This window comes from Podarcis liolepis (genome assembly GCF_965112155.1).
Source record: "Podarcis liolepis genome assembly, chromosome: 9".
In the NCBI taxonomy this organism is placed as follows: domain Eukaryota; kingdom Metazoa; phylum Chordata; class Lepidosauria; order Squamata; family Lacertidae; genus Podarcis; species Podarcis liolepis.
Window position 1 is genome coordinate 3,137,634 of NC_139564.1, and position 17,520 is coordinate 3,155,153.

A 17,520-nucleotide genomic window follows, 5' to 3' on the forward strand; every position below is an offset into this window, starting at 1 on the left:
TCCAAAGTTTTCGACCGAATTGACAGGTCCTTGATTTTGTTTGACAGTTCTCCTACCACTCCTTCTATTTTTTTGTCTATTGATTCATTTATCTCTCCTAGTTTTTCCCCCCATATGTATCTCACTTTGTTTGAATTCTTCTTTTATTTTTACCATAGAATATCTAAATCTTTAATCTCTTCTTGCCGGGATGCTTTCCTTTCCAATGGTGTTCCTCCTATTTTTTTCCCATAGTATGTAAATTCTTGGATTATTTGGTTTCCTCCCCCGAAGCTTTGCTTACTTTGAGTGCCCTTTAAAAATGAATTAGCTATGAAAATAAGCCATTTGTTCATCTATCCAGTGCTATTTTTCTAGAAAAAGAGACACTGGAACTTAGCATGTTCTAAGTTCTTTTAGATTAGCAACGGAGCCCACCTGAGAGGGGCCAGAACAGAGTCCTGATGAATTTCGGCTGAAAAAAGTCCTGCATATATTTCGATATTTAGGTAGGCTCTGGACTCACCCGCTTTGGCCATGGCCTTATCCTCTGCAGCCTGTTTTCCCCAAGAACTTTACTTCTTTGGGCTGGAGCCCTAGCAGAGGGCAAGGTGGCGAGGACCAGGAATGGGGGCTCTCCCCCAGCAAATGAGGATTAGTTGGGAAAGGAGCAGGGAATGGCAACTGGGAAAGGGAATTGTCCAGGGTGTTCCAGGGACTTGTGCAAGCATGTGCTTCTGTTCCAAGTGCTGGAACTCACTTATTCAGGGAGAACAAAACAGTGCCATTGCTCTCACTGGGTGACAGCTGTAACTCCCTCCATGATATCAAAGAGAGATGAAAGGGATAAATGGAAGGTGGATCCTGCCATCTCTTTTTGGAAATGCTGTTGGCATTGAAGGAAAGCCCGTGACATTAGTTGCAAAGTATGCTAATTATGTACTTACATAGAAGGAAAATCAGCAGTGTCATGGCAGTGAGGATGAAAATCTCAAGTATGACAAATCTTTCACCCGTTGGAGATGTGATGAAAGCAACTATGCTCTGAAAACCAAATGCTTGAAGAAAGAAAATTCTACTTTAGCCATCAGGAGCCAACATACCATTCCCAACCCAGGAAAAAGGGTTTCCATATGCTGTGATAGCCATCAGCCAGAGACAGTCAACTGTTCAAGGGGTGGTAATCTGGGTGGTTGAGCAGGTGGAGGCTTTCTGCTTGAGGAAACTTTTCTGACCAATGTCTGGATCAGAAGACAGTAGCCTTCGATACTAAAGGACTTTCTGCTCCCCAAACAAATGACAAGATGCTCCCTCTGTACACATAATTCCACATACAGAAGCTGGGCTGGGCTGGCCATTGGCTCTTATTTGGATGCTGCTGATGGGGCAGCAGACTAACTGAGGAGGTGCAGTGCAGCTTGTGTGGTCTACATATCTCTACCCACCCCAGCACCTGCTACCTGAGGCAACTGCTTCATTCTGCCTAAGCAAAGAGTGGGCTGAATCCTGGGGTTTCTATGGGGCTTCGTGGATCTCTGGCACCCAAAGAGCTTTGTGTGCTTTTCTCTGCACTCCTCCCTAGCACAGCCTGACTGGTTCCACTCCGTGCCTGTCCCTCCATCAACTTCCCTTTCCCATGCATTCCTCTACTTTATCAGAAACCTCATTCCATATGACTGTGCTGTATACAGACCACCAGTTTCATCTGCTGCTGCTGCTGCTGCTGCTGAATCCTTTCCGGGTGCTTCATTATTTATGGACTCTGCACCCTTTTTGGGTGTTGGCGTCTTCACCCTTTCAGTTTTGTCTGTGAAACAACAAGCCATTATAACATGGAGGATAAGAGTATGAACACATTGGTTGGAGTATAAGTCTCTTGTCAAGCATGAAAGTTCACAGAATTCACTTTTGTTGTCCTGCACTTAATCTCCCTATTGCGTGGACAGGCGGAGTCCCCAGATCCTGCACGGTCCCCCCGTCATGTGGAATAACGACTCAAGACAACGTGCTATGGGATTAAATTGGCCACAACTTTATTAAATTTCAAATGTGGGTAGACCTTGGCTCAGGCATTGGGCGTTCTCCCTCCCCGGTCCCCAGTCGGGGACCTAGGGAGCATCAAGGTTATCCAGTGTGTGTGGGGGGGATGGGCTGGCTCCGGGGAACATATGTTCAAGCAGAGATGGCCGCCCCCGTAACGCCGCCGCCGCAGGAGAGGGCAATGACGACCTTTCGGTGTACGGCCAAAGCCTCCCTTCAGAAAACCCCTTTAACGGGGAACCCTGGTATCACCGCCGCAAGAGGAAGATGGACAAAAGGATTCCGCCCAAGGCCTGATACCACCAAAGTTGTGACGTTTTGCTACGGGAAAGGCGAAACCTGCCAATGCAGGGAAATTCCCTTCCGGCCCTTTAACAGCGACCTTAACGTAGCAGCGCCCGCATACCTGTGAAGAAAAGTTAACCTGCAAAACCTGTGAAGAAAAGTTAACCTGCAAAATAAGACATTAACTGGGGGTGGGTAGGGTGGGAGAAGCTCTGGAGCCAAGTGAGGATTCCTAGGTAAGATCCTGTTAGGATATTTCCGTTCCACCTTAAAGGGAGCAGGCTTTGGGAGTCACAGAGTCTGCGCATGTCCTATTCACAGGATGTTTATGTTCTGATATTCCTTTCGTTTTCCCAGATGGTCAGAGACGCTGACTGAGAATGGACATGTTTTCTTTTGTTCTGTTCATGTTCTAAATAAAGTCTGTAAATATGCTCTTCTGCTTTTCTGCGGTGCAAGCTTTTGACTGTGCTTTCTGCTGAAAGAGGGTGCACCAGCCTAGGAATGTGGCTAGGAATTTCCAAAGGCTTTGTGCCCCTAACTGTTGGATCTGCGTGACTACGGGAGGCCGATGGACGTCCAGAACTCCGGCTTGGGGGCTCAGATGGACACTATCTCCCTGGCAGTTTCCCAACAGATCCTCCTTCTATTGTGTGGGCAGGTAATCCCTCCCCTACCTGGCCTGGTCTCCTTGGCAACGCTTCCCCCAGGTGGGATTGGACAACTGACTGAGGTAGGCGGAGACCTCCAGGTATCCCACCTGAGGGAAGGCAAAGCCAAGCCTATGCTGTTGGGGCCGCTCCAGATCTAGGGGCTGCACGCGTCCACACAAAGGCCGCCCCCCGTTTTAAGTGGGGAGCAGTCATTACAAGAACATAATTTTTAAAGTAGATACACATGTAGAAATGTAAATGTTTGCATTATTATAAAAGATGCAGGAGGAAATGACCAACAATAGGACCCACAAAGGGGAGGGGGGAAGTCCAGGAAATTCTCTGGAATCTTGTTTTTATTCTGTATGTTGATATGTGATTGTAAAATTTTAATTTAAAAAACCAAATACTCTACTTTATGAGAAACCTCATCCCCAATGATTGTGCTGTATACAGACCATCAGTTATGGTTGCAGGTTGTTCTGCAGGCTTTGTGGGGTTTTGGGGCTTTGCAGGCTTTGCGGGTGCTGGCTTCTCCATCCTCTCAGTTTTGTCTGTGAAGCAACAATCTAGAATCAGATAAAAACAAATGGAGAATAAGACTATGAGCACATTAGGTAGAAAGCGGCCTCTATTAGTATTAGACAATCCTTTCCCATGCAGACATTGTTCTGTCCAATATAACTGAAACGTCTTTCTCTTTTCCTTTTGTTGGATCAATCTCAGTTTTAAACCAAAAGAGATGTTCCATATGGATTCCAAGACATTTTAAAAAATGGTTTAAGTAATATAGCACATTCTCATTTTACATCCTATTCCTCTACTATAACTCCTGGACATCTAGTTTACAGGGCTCCAGTAAGAGGTTCACCATTTAATAGATAGTGTGGGATCTATTAGGGAAGTTTTTAATGTGTGGTGTTTTATTCTGTTTTTAATCCATTGGGAGCCATCCAGAGTGCCTGGGTAAACTCAACCAGATGGGTGGGGTATAAATAATAAATTACTATTATTATTGTTATCTATGAGGTCTTCAGATGTTCCTGGGTGCCAATTCCCTCCATCACAGGCATCATGGTCAATGGTTGGGGATGACGGGAGTTGTGGACCAGTAACATCTGGAGGGCCACATGTTCCCCACCCCAGGAAGGTATATACATTTAATTATATAACTACCTCCTGATCATCAGGAAAGATGGAGTACTAGATCTGGTCTCAGTTGGATGCATGTAAATCCAATTGAGTCTAGCAAGACTTTGGAGACCATGAGCTGGACCTGGAAAAGAAGCAGAGGGAAGCTGTTACCCAGGCTCCCCAAGTGTGCCACTTTATTTTCTTTTTGTGAAACCCAGCCTAACATCTGATGCTGTGGCTTAAAGAAAGAAAGAGGGCTGTTGTCTAATCCCATTTCAAAGCCATCTGAGCTAGCAGTCCTTGATATGCTAGTAAATGGGTTTTTCCAAAAATTGTATTTTCTGGATCATGATCTGGATTGACAAACTGGGCCCATGAATCAGAGCAGGGCACCTGTATTGCCAGGGAATAAAACAGAATGTGGTGCTCCTGGTTTGCAATGTAGCTGGAGCTTTAATATAAGGAACATGGCTGTTGGAGAAGAAGTGAAAGGAACATCATGGCTTGGCCAGCTATCAAGCACCTGCCTGCATGGGGGAAAGAAGGAGGAAGCAGTTGTCTGGGAACAAGGAAATTAACCTTACTATGACTGAACCACAGAGATAAAGAATGCAAATGAAGGCTCTCATGCCCACGTGTGTCGACTCCCAAGCCAGATCAAAGAATGGGAATGGAATTACCGGTACGTCATGAATTACATCTGTTGCCAGCTTGGCATGAGACCTACTCTATGGTCTATATAAGGGCCTGCAGCTGAAGGAGACAGGGGGATCTTGATACATTGTTCTATGCTCCATTCCAGAATGTGAAGAGAACGACCACCTGCCAGTCTGAAGTGTCCCAGATAAGCCTTCCAGATCTCCATTGGCTGGGGAGACACGAAGAACTGAAGCTATGCTATCTGTATTATGACGATTGTTGCCTAAGATCTTTTGATTATTGGTTATATTGCTAGCTTTCTAGTTTATTCCAGTTGCTGTTGGCTTTTCATTAGACTCTATTCTACATTGCTGATCAATTTCTTTGAAATGTTTACCAATTAATTGAAGTTTGCCTCTACCTAAGAGTCTCCGTCCAGTGGAAGCCAAAGAACCTCTTGTTTGCCTGGTGGTTGCTATTGGCCAAACAGCCATTAGGGGGCAATGGCAAGACAGCAAAAGTACACAGCCCTAGAATGTACCACCACTCAATTTCATTGGATGACCCTGAGTTCTAGTATTCAAAAGAGAAAAACCATTTGTAGTTTATAAAAGCTCCTTATCATTTAGCCTCTTAGTGACCTTTTGGCCTTGGACTGAGACCCTGTAAATATCACAGCTTGTAAGGAAAGTGTTCCACCTATCAGACCTCTTTCTGTTTGGATACCTTGGTGTCGTCATGGAACAAGCATTTCTCTAATTTCTTCTTAAGGATTATTTCATCCTCCCACTGGCTAACAACCACCTCCCTTGTGATGTCAGGCATTCCATAACTCCTCCCATTTAGGCTGTACCATTTCCTGATTGGCTGCTCTTTATATCCAATCAGCATTCCACATAAAGTATTAATCCAGGGAAATGTTTTTTTCAGATTTATTATACTACTTCCCCCCCCCCAAAAAAAGTTATTAGTTTTATTTTTTTATTTAGGCTGGGTACATACTTTACCTTCAAAGCATATCCCTCAGAAGAATCCTTACTCTTCATAAACTCTGCTAGTAGCATTGGAAAGCTTCCTATCTCAACACTTGTACCAGGAAATATGGCAAAGTACATTAGTGTAAGGGACGCTGGTGGTGCTGTGGTCTAAACCACAGAGCCCAGGGCTTGCCCATCAGAAGGTTGGCAGTTCGAATCCCTGTGACAGGGTGAGCTCCCGTTGCTCGATCACTGCTCCTGCCAACCTAGCAGTTCGAAAGCACGTCAAGTGCAAGTAGTTAAATAGGTTCCACTCTGGCAGGAAGGTAAATGATGTTTCCGTGCGCAGCTCTGGATCGCCAGAAGCAGCTTAGTCATGTTGGCCACATGACCCGGAAGCTGTCTGCGGACAAACGCCGGCTTCCTCGGCCTATAGAGTGAGATGAGTGCCGTAACCCCAGAGTCGTCCACGACTGGACCTAATGATCAGGAGTCCCTTTACCTTTACCTTTACATTAGTGTCAATCTTCATTTGCAAAGTTAAAGCACAAAGAAAAGGTACAGAAGCAGTTAAATTTCAACATGTTCGGTATATGTTTACTGAATGTATCATCATCAAAACATACATGCCACCAGTACTATTTTTCCAGGAAAAAAAGGTACTGGAACTGACCTTGTACACTTCCCTTGCTTTCTCATAATGGTGTCTGCCTGAGAGGTGTCAGAACTGAGTTCCAGTGAGTTCCAAATGGAAAGAAGCCCTGCATGCAGCTGACATTCAGCCAATGGCAACTCATCGAGAACTGTACTTGGATAGAAAGATAGATCTGCACAATCTCTTAATTGGACTCTGATAAGCTTCATATACTAGAAACCCCTCATCACTATGTACACTTGTTTCTCTTGTCCATTGTGTTTTTTTATGAGCCTCTTGGGCTTGCTGATCGGAAGGTCAGCGGTTCTAATCCCTGCGAAAGGGTGATCTCCCATTGCTCTGTACCAGCTCCTGCCAACCTAGCAGTTTGAAAGCATACCAGTGTTTTTGGAGAGGTAACCGCTGTCAGCTGGAACTTGAAGTTTTTCTTTGCTGGATCGCATTGGAGCATTTACCTGGTGACTTGATCTCACCCCCCCCCCCGCTACCTTCAAAGCAGCTGGGGACCAAGAGAGACATCGTGTTTCAGGTTGAAGGACCCCTAGGAGCTTAAAGAGATCCCTTTAGGTTTTTAGGGGTGCACTTCACGTTAGTGCTTCCCCTAACCCTCTTGCGAAGATTGGGCCTGTCGGAATGATCAGGCTCACGCTCCCTGCACCACTCACGCAGCACCCGGAAGTCCAAATCCATGGCTTCAAGTTACAAGAAAGGAGATTCCAACTAAACACCTTTCTGATACTAAGAGCGGTTTGAAAGTGGAACAGTTTCCATGGGAGGTTGTGGACTCCTTTAATGGAGCTTTTTAAGCAGAGGTTAGATGGCAATCTGTCATGGAGGCTTCAATTTGAGATTCCTGCATTATAGAGGGTTGGACTACATGAGCCTCTGAGTCCCTTCCAACTCTACAATCCTATGATTCTCTCAAGCATGTGGTAAAGCCACATGACAGGAAGGAATCCACCCAGAAGTTCTGAAAGCCAGCTTCTGTTCTTCCCTCATGAAACACCTCCACAACCTCCTCTTTCGGTGTTGGGAACAAGGATCCATGGCACAAGCCACAAGAATCATATATACTACCAAGATTATATCATTTTGTCAATAAATTATTAAAATATCAGTTCTTTATGCTCCTTGGCTGGGTATGCAGGACAGATTGAAGCAACCACAAACACTTCCAGATATCAATCATGCAAGACATGGCAGGACAGGTCCCCGGCTTGGCTCCCGGCTTGGCTCCAAGCTATTCACACCTTGTAAGGGTGTGATTCAGAACAGCAGAATCTAATAGGTTACTTAACTCAGTTGACGGCCACTTTGCATAGGAGCCAACTCCTAGGGCGCAGAGGTCCCTTGGCCTTCTGATCATCCTGTGATCAGTTATGCAGGTGGAGCTTATCTGCTCCACCCTCAATATTTTGTTCCAGTTGGCACCGCTGCTACCATGAATGCCATTAAAGCATCAGCACATGCTGCCAGTGCTGTGCCCACACTGGTGTGGGCCCCAGTCATGCCCCCTGCCAAGTTCTGAAGAAATCAAGAGCAGTTCAAGGTGTTTGTTGCCCAATATTAGCTCTATATGAGAGTAAGGGTGCCTGAATTTCCAAAGTTGTATTTGTGATTAGTCTCCTAGAAGGGGACACCAAATGCTGGGTGGTCCCCATTCTCACTGCCTGGCATGCATGGTTGTCCTTCTGTGCCTTGTAAGGCAGAGACCCTGGAGATCTGAAGGGGCAATGGGGCATCAAACACACAGAGTAAGGGAACAAATATTGGTATGCATTGCAAATAAATACATTAAACAGAAAACAGGCTATGATTGGACCCTTCCATTTTTTATTTTTGTAGCCATCTATGTCTGATATTGCAGAATAAGGTATTTTCAAGATGACTGTGAGGGTGATGCCAGTGAGTCCCATAACCTAGATGGCAGTGTGGATTGTGCATTAAAACAGTGGTGTGGGAGTGATCTCCTGGTTTTGCTTTTGTGTAGAAATCATGGGATACAGTTTCATTCATCTTAAGGTGTCTTCTTAGAGCCAAGCATCATCTGGCCCCTTCTTACAAATATACTGTTTTTGTAGATCACAGTCTAATGCATTCCAGCAGTTTTCGTAGTAGCAATCAAAGGTCATCGCACCACAGTTGTGGTTCTCTTTATTACTTGGCTCATAGTAATTCCAGTAGCTGAAAAGAAACGAAACAGCAGCACTAATGAATCAAAATTGGATGTCTAACTGACTGGCTCCCCATGCCTTCTACCATTAAAGAGATGTCCAATGCTTTCTCTCTTAACAGCCACCCACAATTGGGATTTTTTTTCTCCCCAGATTTTGGAATTCTAACCATGTAAAAAAAGCTGTGGTTTAAGACTGTATGTGAGGTGTGATACATAAGTAGCAGTCAAGTACAACATTCCTTGTTTTCCTACAGTGGACATGTGATGGGATGTTTGGTCCAGCCAGTCAAAAACTTCCTGTTTCCTCCTGCACTGGGACATACTTCCTTTTGCATGTGACTAGAGGTGGGCGTGTCCTTACCTGTCCAGGTAACAAAAGGTCCAGGCACGCAGCACACACTCTCTTTTTTTGGCTTCCTCCTTTGTTGGACAAGGAGTTTTCTAGCTAGAGATGCTCTGTTGCTTTCAGCCAACAGAGGACAAAGGGATCTATCTCCATATGGGATAGTTCTGCATGTATATGCTTTGTAACTAAATCTGCCTACAGGCATCCAGCTGTGAATTGATGATGCTGTGAGTAAACTTCCTTTATTGACTTTAAATAATATTTTTGTTTGTTTATTCTTTTATAAGGGATATAAGGGGTCTTACTAGGAACATACAATTCAATTCTGAATTGTATGCTATTGAGAGGCTTAAGCAAAGCCTGCAACCAGGTACCTGCTGCGTGTTAAAAGGAGAATGTAAAACTCTGCAAACATGAATTTGACCAACTGCAGTAGGCAATGGAAGACAGGAGTGCCTGGGGTCACGAAGAGTCGGACACGACTAAAAGACTAAACAACAACAACAACAACAAAACTCTGCAAAGTTATATAACGTGCTAGCACAAATGAGGAATGATATTAATAAACAATATATCCTCTACAGCCTCCCTGAACATTCCCACATTCTAACCATTAAAAAAACACCCCACAGCAACAACTTTGGGTCAAGACTGTCTGTTTTCTTCTCATATGAAGTTATTCCTCATAGGAAACTGCAAAAACAGTGAGGGTGCCACTATGGAAGGCTCTTTGGTACATACAAAAACTTTCATTCGATTTATTTAACAATTTTGGGCAGTATCCAATGCAGTACTTCCATTTCTGCAACAGAACTGCCATTCTCTCCTCTCCATATGTACCCACTTGTTCATAAACTGCCAGCTGCCAGAAACTCAAACTATTAGGAATCTGTCAGGGATTCTTCAGTTGTGATTCCTGTTTTGCAGGGGGTTCAACTAGATGACCCTTGGGGTGTCATCCAACTCTAAATTTCTATGTGTTTATGATTCTATTCAAGAGAGTGAGATTCATCTACCCTATCTTACACACTTACTTCATCTGCTCTTATTATTTTAGGTTAGAGATTGCTAGTTATTCAGACTGTTTAGCAGGTAACTGCAGAAATACTTTCCTAAAGAGAGGGTAGCTCAGCTTCAGGTTCTTGTTAGTCCTTTTGAAGCTGAGCTAATCAGCACAAACCATTTAAAAGGATGCCTTCAGCCTCTTCCGAATCACTGCATTTACTATGTTAGAGAAGCAAGAATAGCCTTCCTTCCAACCTTGTGAGAAGAAGCAGGCACTCATCTGGATAATGATGTGGAGGAGTACATATGTAGATCTTTGGTAATAGAGAAAAGTGCATGGCAAAATATATTTGGAGAGGGAAAGGATCAATTATGTAAACAAAAGCTGCAACTTTTTGGAATGCATGCCATTAACAAATGTTTCTTCAAAAACTTACTGGACTGCAGCCTCCATTCCTGACAGCCACGACCATTTATTTCCCTTGTTTTTAAAGACTCCAATCCAAAAAATCATTTTACGGTGTTTTACTTGCTTGTTTATAAAAAACTAGGGTGGGAAAAAGAAAAACAGAAAATCATCAGTAGGCATGAGAAGCCAGGCACTTCTCTCAAAACCTTTCTAGACAATGTCCCTTTCTCTGGGAGACTGCAGCCCTTTACCAACATTCAGCAGGCATAAAACAAACACATTTCAAAAGGAGCAGGTGTCACCTTTGAAGACCCAATCCACATTTTTTGGGGGGAAGCAATGATCAAAACTATACAGTGGTACTTTTATTCTCAAACGCCTTGGTACTCAAACACCTTGGTTCCCAAATGCCAAAAACCCGGAAGTAAGTGTTTGGTTTTGGAACGTTTTCTATAAGGCGAACGTCCAATGCAGCTGTTGGCTATTGTTTCCAGGGCACCTGCACCAATCACAAGCTGCGCCGTGGTTTTCGAACATTTCAGAAGTCAAACAGACTTCTGGAACAGATTAAGTTTGGTGCTTTTGTTTTTGCTATTTATTTTGCCTTTTTGTTTTTGAGGATGTTTAGCTTAATTTGTTTTTGTGACTGTGTGGAACCCAGTTCAGCTACTGATTGATTGAGGATGTGACTCTGGAAATAGATAAAAACATCCCGTCCAAACAATGACTATCATCAATGTAGGTAATAAAATAATAATAATTTAAATTTCTATCATCTACAAAGCTGTCTTATTTATTTTATGGTACGGTACATTGGTTATTACTTTCACTTTATGGATCAGTGGTCTTGTTAGATAGTAAAAGTCATGCTAAATTGCTGTTTTAGAGGTTGTTTTTAAAAGTCTGGAATGGATTAATTCATTTTGCATTACTTTCTATGGGAAAGCGGGCCTTGGTTTTGAAACGCTTTGGTTTTGGAACTGACTTCCGGAACTGATTAAGTTTGAGTACCAAGGTACCACTGTACATAGTATTCCAACTATGGTTATATCAAGCACCAAGAATAATTGTGTGCTGACGATGTGCTACTGATCCAAATTATGATGCTGATGCTGATGATGAATGATGATGATGGAATCAAGGAAGCATCCCAAAGAGGAAATATTGCAGTGAAGGGTAACTTCACCTGCCCTCACCGAGACTGGCTACATATGTCTTCCAGTCATGACACAGAGTTAAAATTTCCAGATACTATAAATGACTGTGCCATAGAACAATTGGTCTTGGAACCATCTAGTGGGACAGTGAGCCTCTGTAGCAAATACTCCAATTTCTGTATCCATGCTTGTTTGTTGGTTCCAGCTACTGGAATCAGTCTGGTTGTGGTATGCTTGATGGGATGATGATGGGGGTCTCACCTATGTCTGTGCCCTGCAGCACCCCAGTAGCCCCTCTGCCTGGGCTAAGGGGCTGGGAGGGGGTTATATCGTCTCCATGATATTCTCATGCCAGAGGGTTAGGGTGGTGAGGGAAGCCTTTTTCCTAAGCACTCAGTACATCTCAAAGAGCTGTGGAATAGAAATCAAAGGGATAGATTCCCCTCAAGTATCTACTCCTCTTCCTTCAAGACCTCCTTCCTGACTGCCAGCTTCATTCTATTAGAGCTCAGCAGCTCCAAGAAACCTTATTGAGTCCCAGATGGTAGCAGCTCTCCCTGCCCCTCCCACCCCTTGGCTTGACTGATGGAGTTGCTGTCTTGGCTGCATACAGGTAGATATGACCTTCTTAAATGGATAGTGATGATAAGAACCCTTTGACTCTAGGAGATCCCCTGTCTTCTCTATACGCGGCTTTGGTGCTCACCTGTTCTTCCTTTGTTTCCATAGAAATGAGGTGGGCACCTTCCTTCTCACACTTTTTTTTGGAATCCATCCATGTGAGTAGCTCAAGAGAAAAGAAATAGAAGGCCCTTGAATATAAAACCCAACCATCATTCAAGTTTCTAGTAAGGATGTCTTTGAGTCAAGCAGATATGGAGGAAGAAGAGAAAAAGAAAACAAGACAGGGAATTTAAGAGGAACAACCTTGTACATCTTTGCAGATTTCAAATATTTTTATCAAGTTCATTTCTTCAGCCACATAACATATATTCATCTAGGAAGCTCAGAAATATTAAAACAAGAACAACATTAACTCTTCAACCACTTTATGATGCTGCAGGAAATACCGGGGGGGGGGGGGGGCATAGCTGGAACAGGGAGCACAGTTAAGAACCTTTTATTTGAGGGAATAGACAAAAGATGCATGTTCCTTAACAGGAATTCTGAACCCCAGGGGCCTCGCCCACTTGTTTCCACCTGGATACTCAGGGCAGCATCAGGGCAGACTTGAAGGTTGGGAAGGGGGAGTAGCTGTGGTTTATCAAAATTCTCTTTCTCTCTCTAGGCTAAGTTGCGGAGGTGGGGAGGGAATCTAGAGTGTGTATTCCTGGCATTGGGCAACTGGGACAGATGAGGGATTCTGCTGGTTGACCACCTAGTTTGCTGCCCAGTAGTCTCTTTGCCTGAGCTGACAGGATGGATCCAGTGGGCTTCCAATGGCTCTGGGGGATATTCCAGCTGATCTGACTGGTGCTCCTGCCGAGCTTTGGCCGAGCTCTTGAACAACCGAACAACAACAAAAACAACACTTTATTTATATGCTGCCCATCTGACCGCGTTTCCCCAGCCACTCTGGGCGACTTCCAACAAGTTAAAACACAATTGGACACCAACCATTAAAAACTTCCCGGAACAGGGCTGCCTTCAGATGTCTTCTGAAGGTCAGATACTTGTTCTTTGCCTTGACACCTGGTGGTAGGGAGTGTCACAGGGCAGGGCCCCCTGCCTTGACTAGGGCCATTGACACAATTGGCCCTGAGTGCCCTCTCTTATGTCATGCACCAATCACCCCACTGCCCAGGAGTCTCTCTGACCAAGTTGGCAGAAGTTGCCTCGGAAGTGCTATTCAAGAATCACTCTCTCATGGGGGAATATATTAAAGGATAGGTGTTTTAGCTGACCTGTTTTGATTGTCTCTGTTACAGCAAAGAATGACAAAGTCTTTTCTTTCCTAACCATAGAGGCTAAATCAATTCAAAAGTTCAGGAGAGCTGAACTGAATATCTTTGATGTTTCCCTAGGGTGGCCCCATGCAAAGGAGAGCAGCACTCTGCTCTGGCTCTAAGAGTATTCAGCTGGGGGGGGGGGGCTTTCAGCTGGGGCAGAATCAGGGCAGGTTCCCACTGCACCACAATTCTTCACCATCGTAGGGTAGCTTACCAATTTCTTTTTGCAGTTCTTCATTTTTCTTGGAATAATACCGCATTTCCTCTGATATGTTTTGAGCCACAGCGAGTATTTGGAAATCTAAAAGATTTGAAACAGTTCAAGGGAGTAGTATCTGAAATAACAATCTGCAGATATTAAGAAACCACGTCCAAACATTTTAAAACTCTCTATCCTAAAACAAGAAGCAGAGCTCCAGGATGGGGTTCATATGAATATGAGGACAGACTTGATTCTCTGTGGCTGAGATCACCAATGAAAAGCCTCAGAAGAATCCTGCAGCTGGATCAGACCAAAGACCCATGCAATCCGCTATCCTATTCTCATATTGAAAGTGGCTCATGAAGTATCTCTAATGTTCCCTTCCTATGTCCTCCTTTTCTGCTGGGAATCACAGGTTACAAACCAATTCCCCACTGAGTCACACAGTAAAGCCAAATATGCAAAGATTACTTTACGGTTTTCTATTATGCTTTCTGAAATCTAAGAAAATACAGGCACCCAAACTCTTTTCCTGATGAATATTGGGTTGCATTCCACATAGTTCTATAGAGGACGTTATGTAAGTGAAGGAATTTCTCTTTGTGCAATGCAATCTCCAGCCCCTTTCCCTCTAATCTGTTCTGACGTTTTCCCCTACCCTGGAGAGCAGTTTGGGTGATGGCATGCAGGGAGAAGTGGGGGCAAAGTTCCCTTGTGCTAGTGCTAAAATCTTGCAGCAGCACAAACATTGTAAACTACAGTGTGATGGGAGAGGACAGCATTTCTAGTGGGGGGATGTGAAAATCACAACTGTCTGCTTTTCTTCCTGCTGAGCAATGAAACAGTGATAAACTATTGGGTGACGAGTTTCATTGAGTATGCGTATTACTCACACAATATGAATCCCAAAGGGAACTAAAGGAATTGAAATTTGTTTAAACTAAACATGTCCTAGGAAAAGTGAGGACGTGCATATAAAATGCTTACCATCCTTGTCCACATAGAATGGTTCCATTCCAACAACAAAGGTACGAATCATGTGCATTGCCTCTTGAAACTCCTCTCTGTTTTTCAGTTCCTTCTGATCTAAGGAGGAGGTAGGTAGAAAATAAATGAAGAAATTATGTTCTAGCCCACTACTCTGATGAGCTAGAAGAGGGGATACTTGGTTTCAAACTGATTTTAATATTGATTTGAATTGCTGACTTCTAACGTGGATCTTAGGGAGAAGGATGAATAAAAAAATCAAACCAACAAAAACATGAATACGAATTCTATTAATATTTTCTGGCCTCAGCTCTTCTTTTGGGGGTTCCCATTCCTTGACTGCAGCTGCCCTGGTAGCCTGAAGTCCTGTTTTCATTTAGCCTGTTGCTTCTGTCATCAGATGGTTGGCCTTCCTTTGAGAGCTTTAGATTTTGGGGTGTTCAGATACACCTGTCCTCTTTGTCCTGTGGACTTGCATTTGCCAGGCTGCCTCATGCTCTGCTGTATGCTTAGAATGTGCAAATTCTTGAATCATTTGGTTCCCTCCCCCTGAGCTTTGCTTACTTTGGAGTGCCCTTTAAAAAATCAATTAGCTATGCAAACAGGTCATGTGTTCATTTATCCAGTGCTTTTTTCTAGAAAAAGAGACACTGGAACTCAGCATGAATGCCTCCCTTGTTCCCTTAGATTGGCAACGGAGCCCACCTGAGAGGGCCTGGAACTGATGAATTTCGGCTGAAAAAAGCCCTGCATATATCTTGATATTTAGGTAGGCTCTGGACCCACCCACATTAGCCATGGCCTTATCCTCTGTAGTCTGTTTTCCCCAAGCACTTTCCTTCATGGGACTGGAGCTGCAGCAGAGGGCAGGTGTCATGAATGAGTCATCCCCCAAGAGAAGTTTGCAGCTAGCTCCCAATGAAGGAAGGAGCCAGGATGAGAGAAGGTTAATTACAAGACAAGATGATTATAGCCGGGAGCCACCTCCGCTGCCCGTAGGAATTCCAACTGATAGCAGAGTTCCAGGAAGCCAGTCAGCAGCTTGCCAGCATGCTAGTGATGGACAAAATGCAGGGGCTAGAAATGAAAGCAGCTTAGAAAGCGGGAAAGATCACGGAAGTAATCTCTCAGACAACGAGGAAGGGACGAGAGGTGACACCCTCAGCCCAAGGTCTAGGCATATGGGGAGTGTTCAAGACAGAATACTTCACAAAAGGATGTTCAACTGTTTCTGGTCTCACCGAAACATCCACCTTAGAAGGGACATCTCTGATTTATGGACGGACGGCTGTGCTTGCTGCTCTGGTGAACTCTGTTTGTTTTGCAATAAATATTATTTTTAATTAACTACGCTCATTGTTATGAAGACTCACTTTCCTTCAAGGGACTGGAGCCCTAGCAGAGGGCAGGGTGGCGAGGACCAGGAATGGGGACTCTCCCACAGCAAATGAGGATTAGTTGGGTAAGGAGCAGAGAATGGCAACTGGGAAAGGGAATTGCCCAGGGTGTCCCAGGGACTTGTGTTAGCCTGTGCTTCTGTTCCAAGTGCTGGAACTCACTTATTCAGGGAGAACAAAACAGTGTAATTGCTCTCACTGGGTGACAGCTGTAACTCACTCCCTAAATTCAAAGAGAGTTGAAGAGGGTAAATGGAAGGTGGAACCTGCCATCTCTTTTTGGAAATGCTTTTGGCATGGAAGCAAAGCACAAGACAGTAGTATCAATGTACGCCAATCATGTACTTACACAGAATGTAAATCAGCAGTGTCATGGCAATAAGGATGCAAATCTCAAGTACGACAAATCTTTCACCCGTTGGAGATTGGAAGAAGGTAACCAAGTCCTGAAAACCAGATGCTTGAAGAAACAAAATTCTACTTTAGCCATCAGTAGCCAACATAACCTTGCCACTCAAGGAAAAAGGGTTTCCATATGCTGTGGCAGCCATCAGCCAGAGACAGTCAGTTGTTCAGGGGGTGGGCACTTGGGAGGATAAGCAGGTGGAGGAAGCAAAGTGAGATGGCTTTCTGATTGAGGAAATGTTTCTGACCAATTTCTGGATCAGAAGACAGTAGCCTTTGATACTAAATGACTTTCTGCTCCCCAAACAAATGACAAGATGCTCCCTCTGTACACATAATTCCACATACAGAAGCTAGACTTGCCAGGCCATTGGCTGATATTTCGATGCTGCTGATGGGGCAGCGGACTAACTGAGAAGGTGCAGTGCAGCTTGTGTGGTCTACCCATCTTACCCACCCCAGCACCTGCTACCTGAAGCAACTGCCTCATTCTGCCTAATGTTGGAGACATTCCTGGCTGCACAGAGTAAAGGAACACCACAGCCAGCAGCAAAGAGTGTGCTGAATCCTGGGGTTTCTGTGGGGATTAATGGATCCCTGGCACCCAAAGAGCTGTGTGTGCTACTCTCTGCACTCCTCCCTAGCACAACATGACTGGCTCCACTCCCTGCCTGTCTCTCCATCAACTTCCCTTTCCATGCCTTCCTCTACTTTGTGAGAAACCTCATCCCATATGACTGTGCTGTATACAGACCAACAGTTTCTTTTGCTCTTGCTTTACGCCTTCTGAGTGCTAGATGTCTTCTGGACGCTGCACGCTTTGCAGGCGTTGGCTTCCCCATCCTCTCAGTTTTGCCTGTGAAACAACAAGCTATTATAACATGGAGGATAAGAATATGAACACATTGGTTGGATGGTGGGTGTTTAACCTTCCAAACTCAGAGTATAAGTCTCCTGTCAAGCATCAAAGCTCACAATATTCGCTTCTGTTGTCCTGCACTTAATCTCCCTATTACAGGAACATAAATTTTAAAGTAGATGCACATCTACAAATGTCAAGGATTTCATTGGTACAAAGCTGAAATGCACAACAACTTAAAGTAAAAAATGGGTCTCAATGAAGCA

General features: G+C 44.2%; 2 protein-coding genes across 5 annotated transcripts in view; both read right to left on the reverse strand.

Moving 5' to 3' along the window:
• The window catches only part of LOC310685874 (uncharacterized protein), a 92,216-nt gene that overhangs the window by 72,903 nt on the left and 1,793 nt on the right, over positions 1-17,520 (reverse strand). Inside the window, exon 2 of one of the 2 annotated variants that reach the window (XM_083458945.1) lies at positions 5,152-5,184. The exons of the other annotated variant lie outside the window; for it this stretch is intronic. The gene's annotated coding sequence lies outside the window, so the exon portion shown is untranslated. The remainder of the gene's footprint in view (positions 1-5,151; positions 5,185-17,520) is intronic. 2 annotated transcript variants of the gene reach the window in all.
• Positions 8,393-17,520, reverse strand: part of LOC310685893 (CD209 antigen-like protein 2) — a gene marked incomplete at its 3' end in the record, with an annotated part of 285,718 nt that continues 276,590 nt past the window's right edge. Inside the window, exons 6-10 of one of the 3 annotated variants that reach the window (XM_083458973.1) lie at positions 14,594-14,692; positions 13,619-13,705; positions 12,162-12,313; positions 10,327-10,436; positions 8,393-8,546 (exon numbers count right to left, since the gene is read on the reverse strand). In XM_083458973.1, the coding sequence (XP_083315099.1) occupies positions 8,393-8,546; positions 10,327-10,436; positions 12,162-12,313; positions 13,619-13,705; positions 14,594-14,692 (602 nt within the window). The remainder of the gene's footprint in view (positions 8,547-10,326; positions 10,437-12,161; positions 12,314-13,618; positions 13,706-14,593; positions 14,693-17,520) is intronic. The other 2 variants (XM_083458979.1, XM_083458978.1) reach the window with 2 other exon arrangements.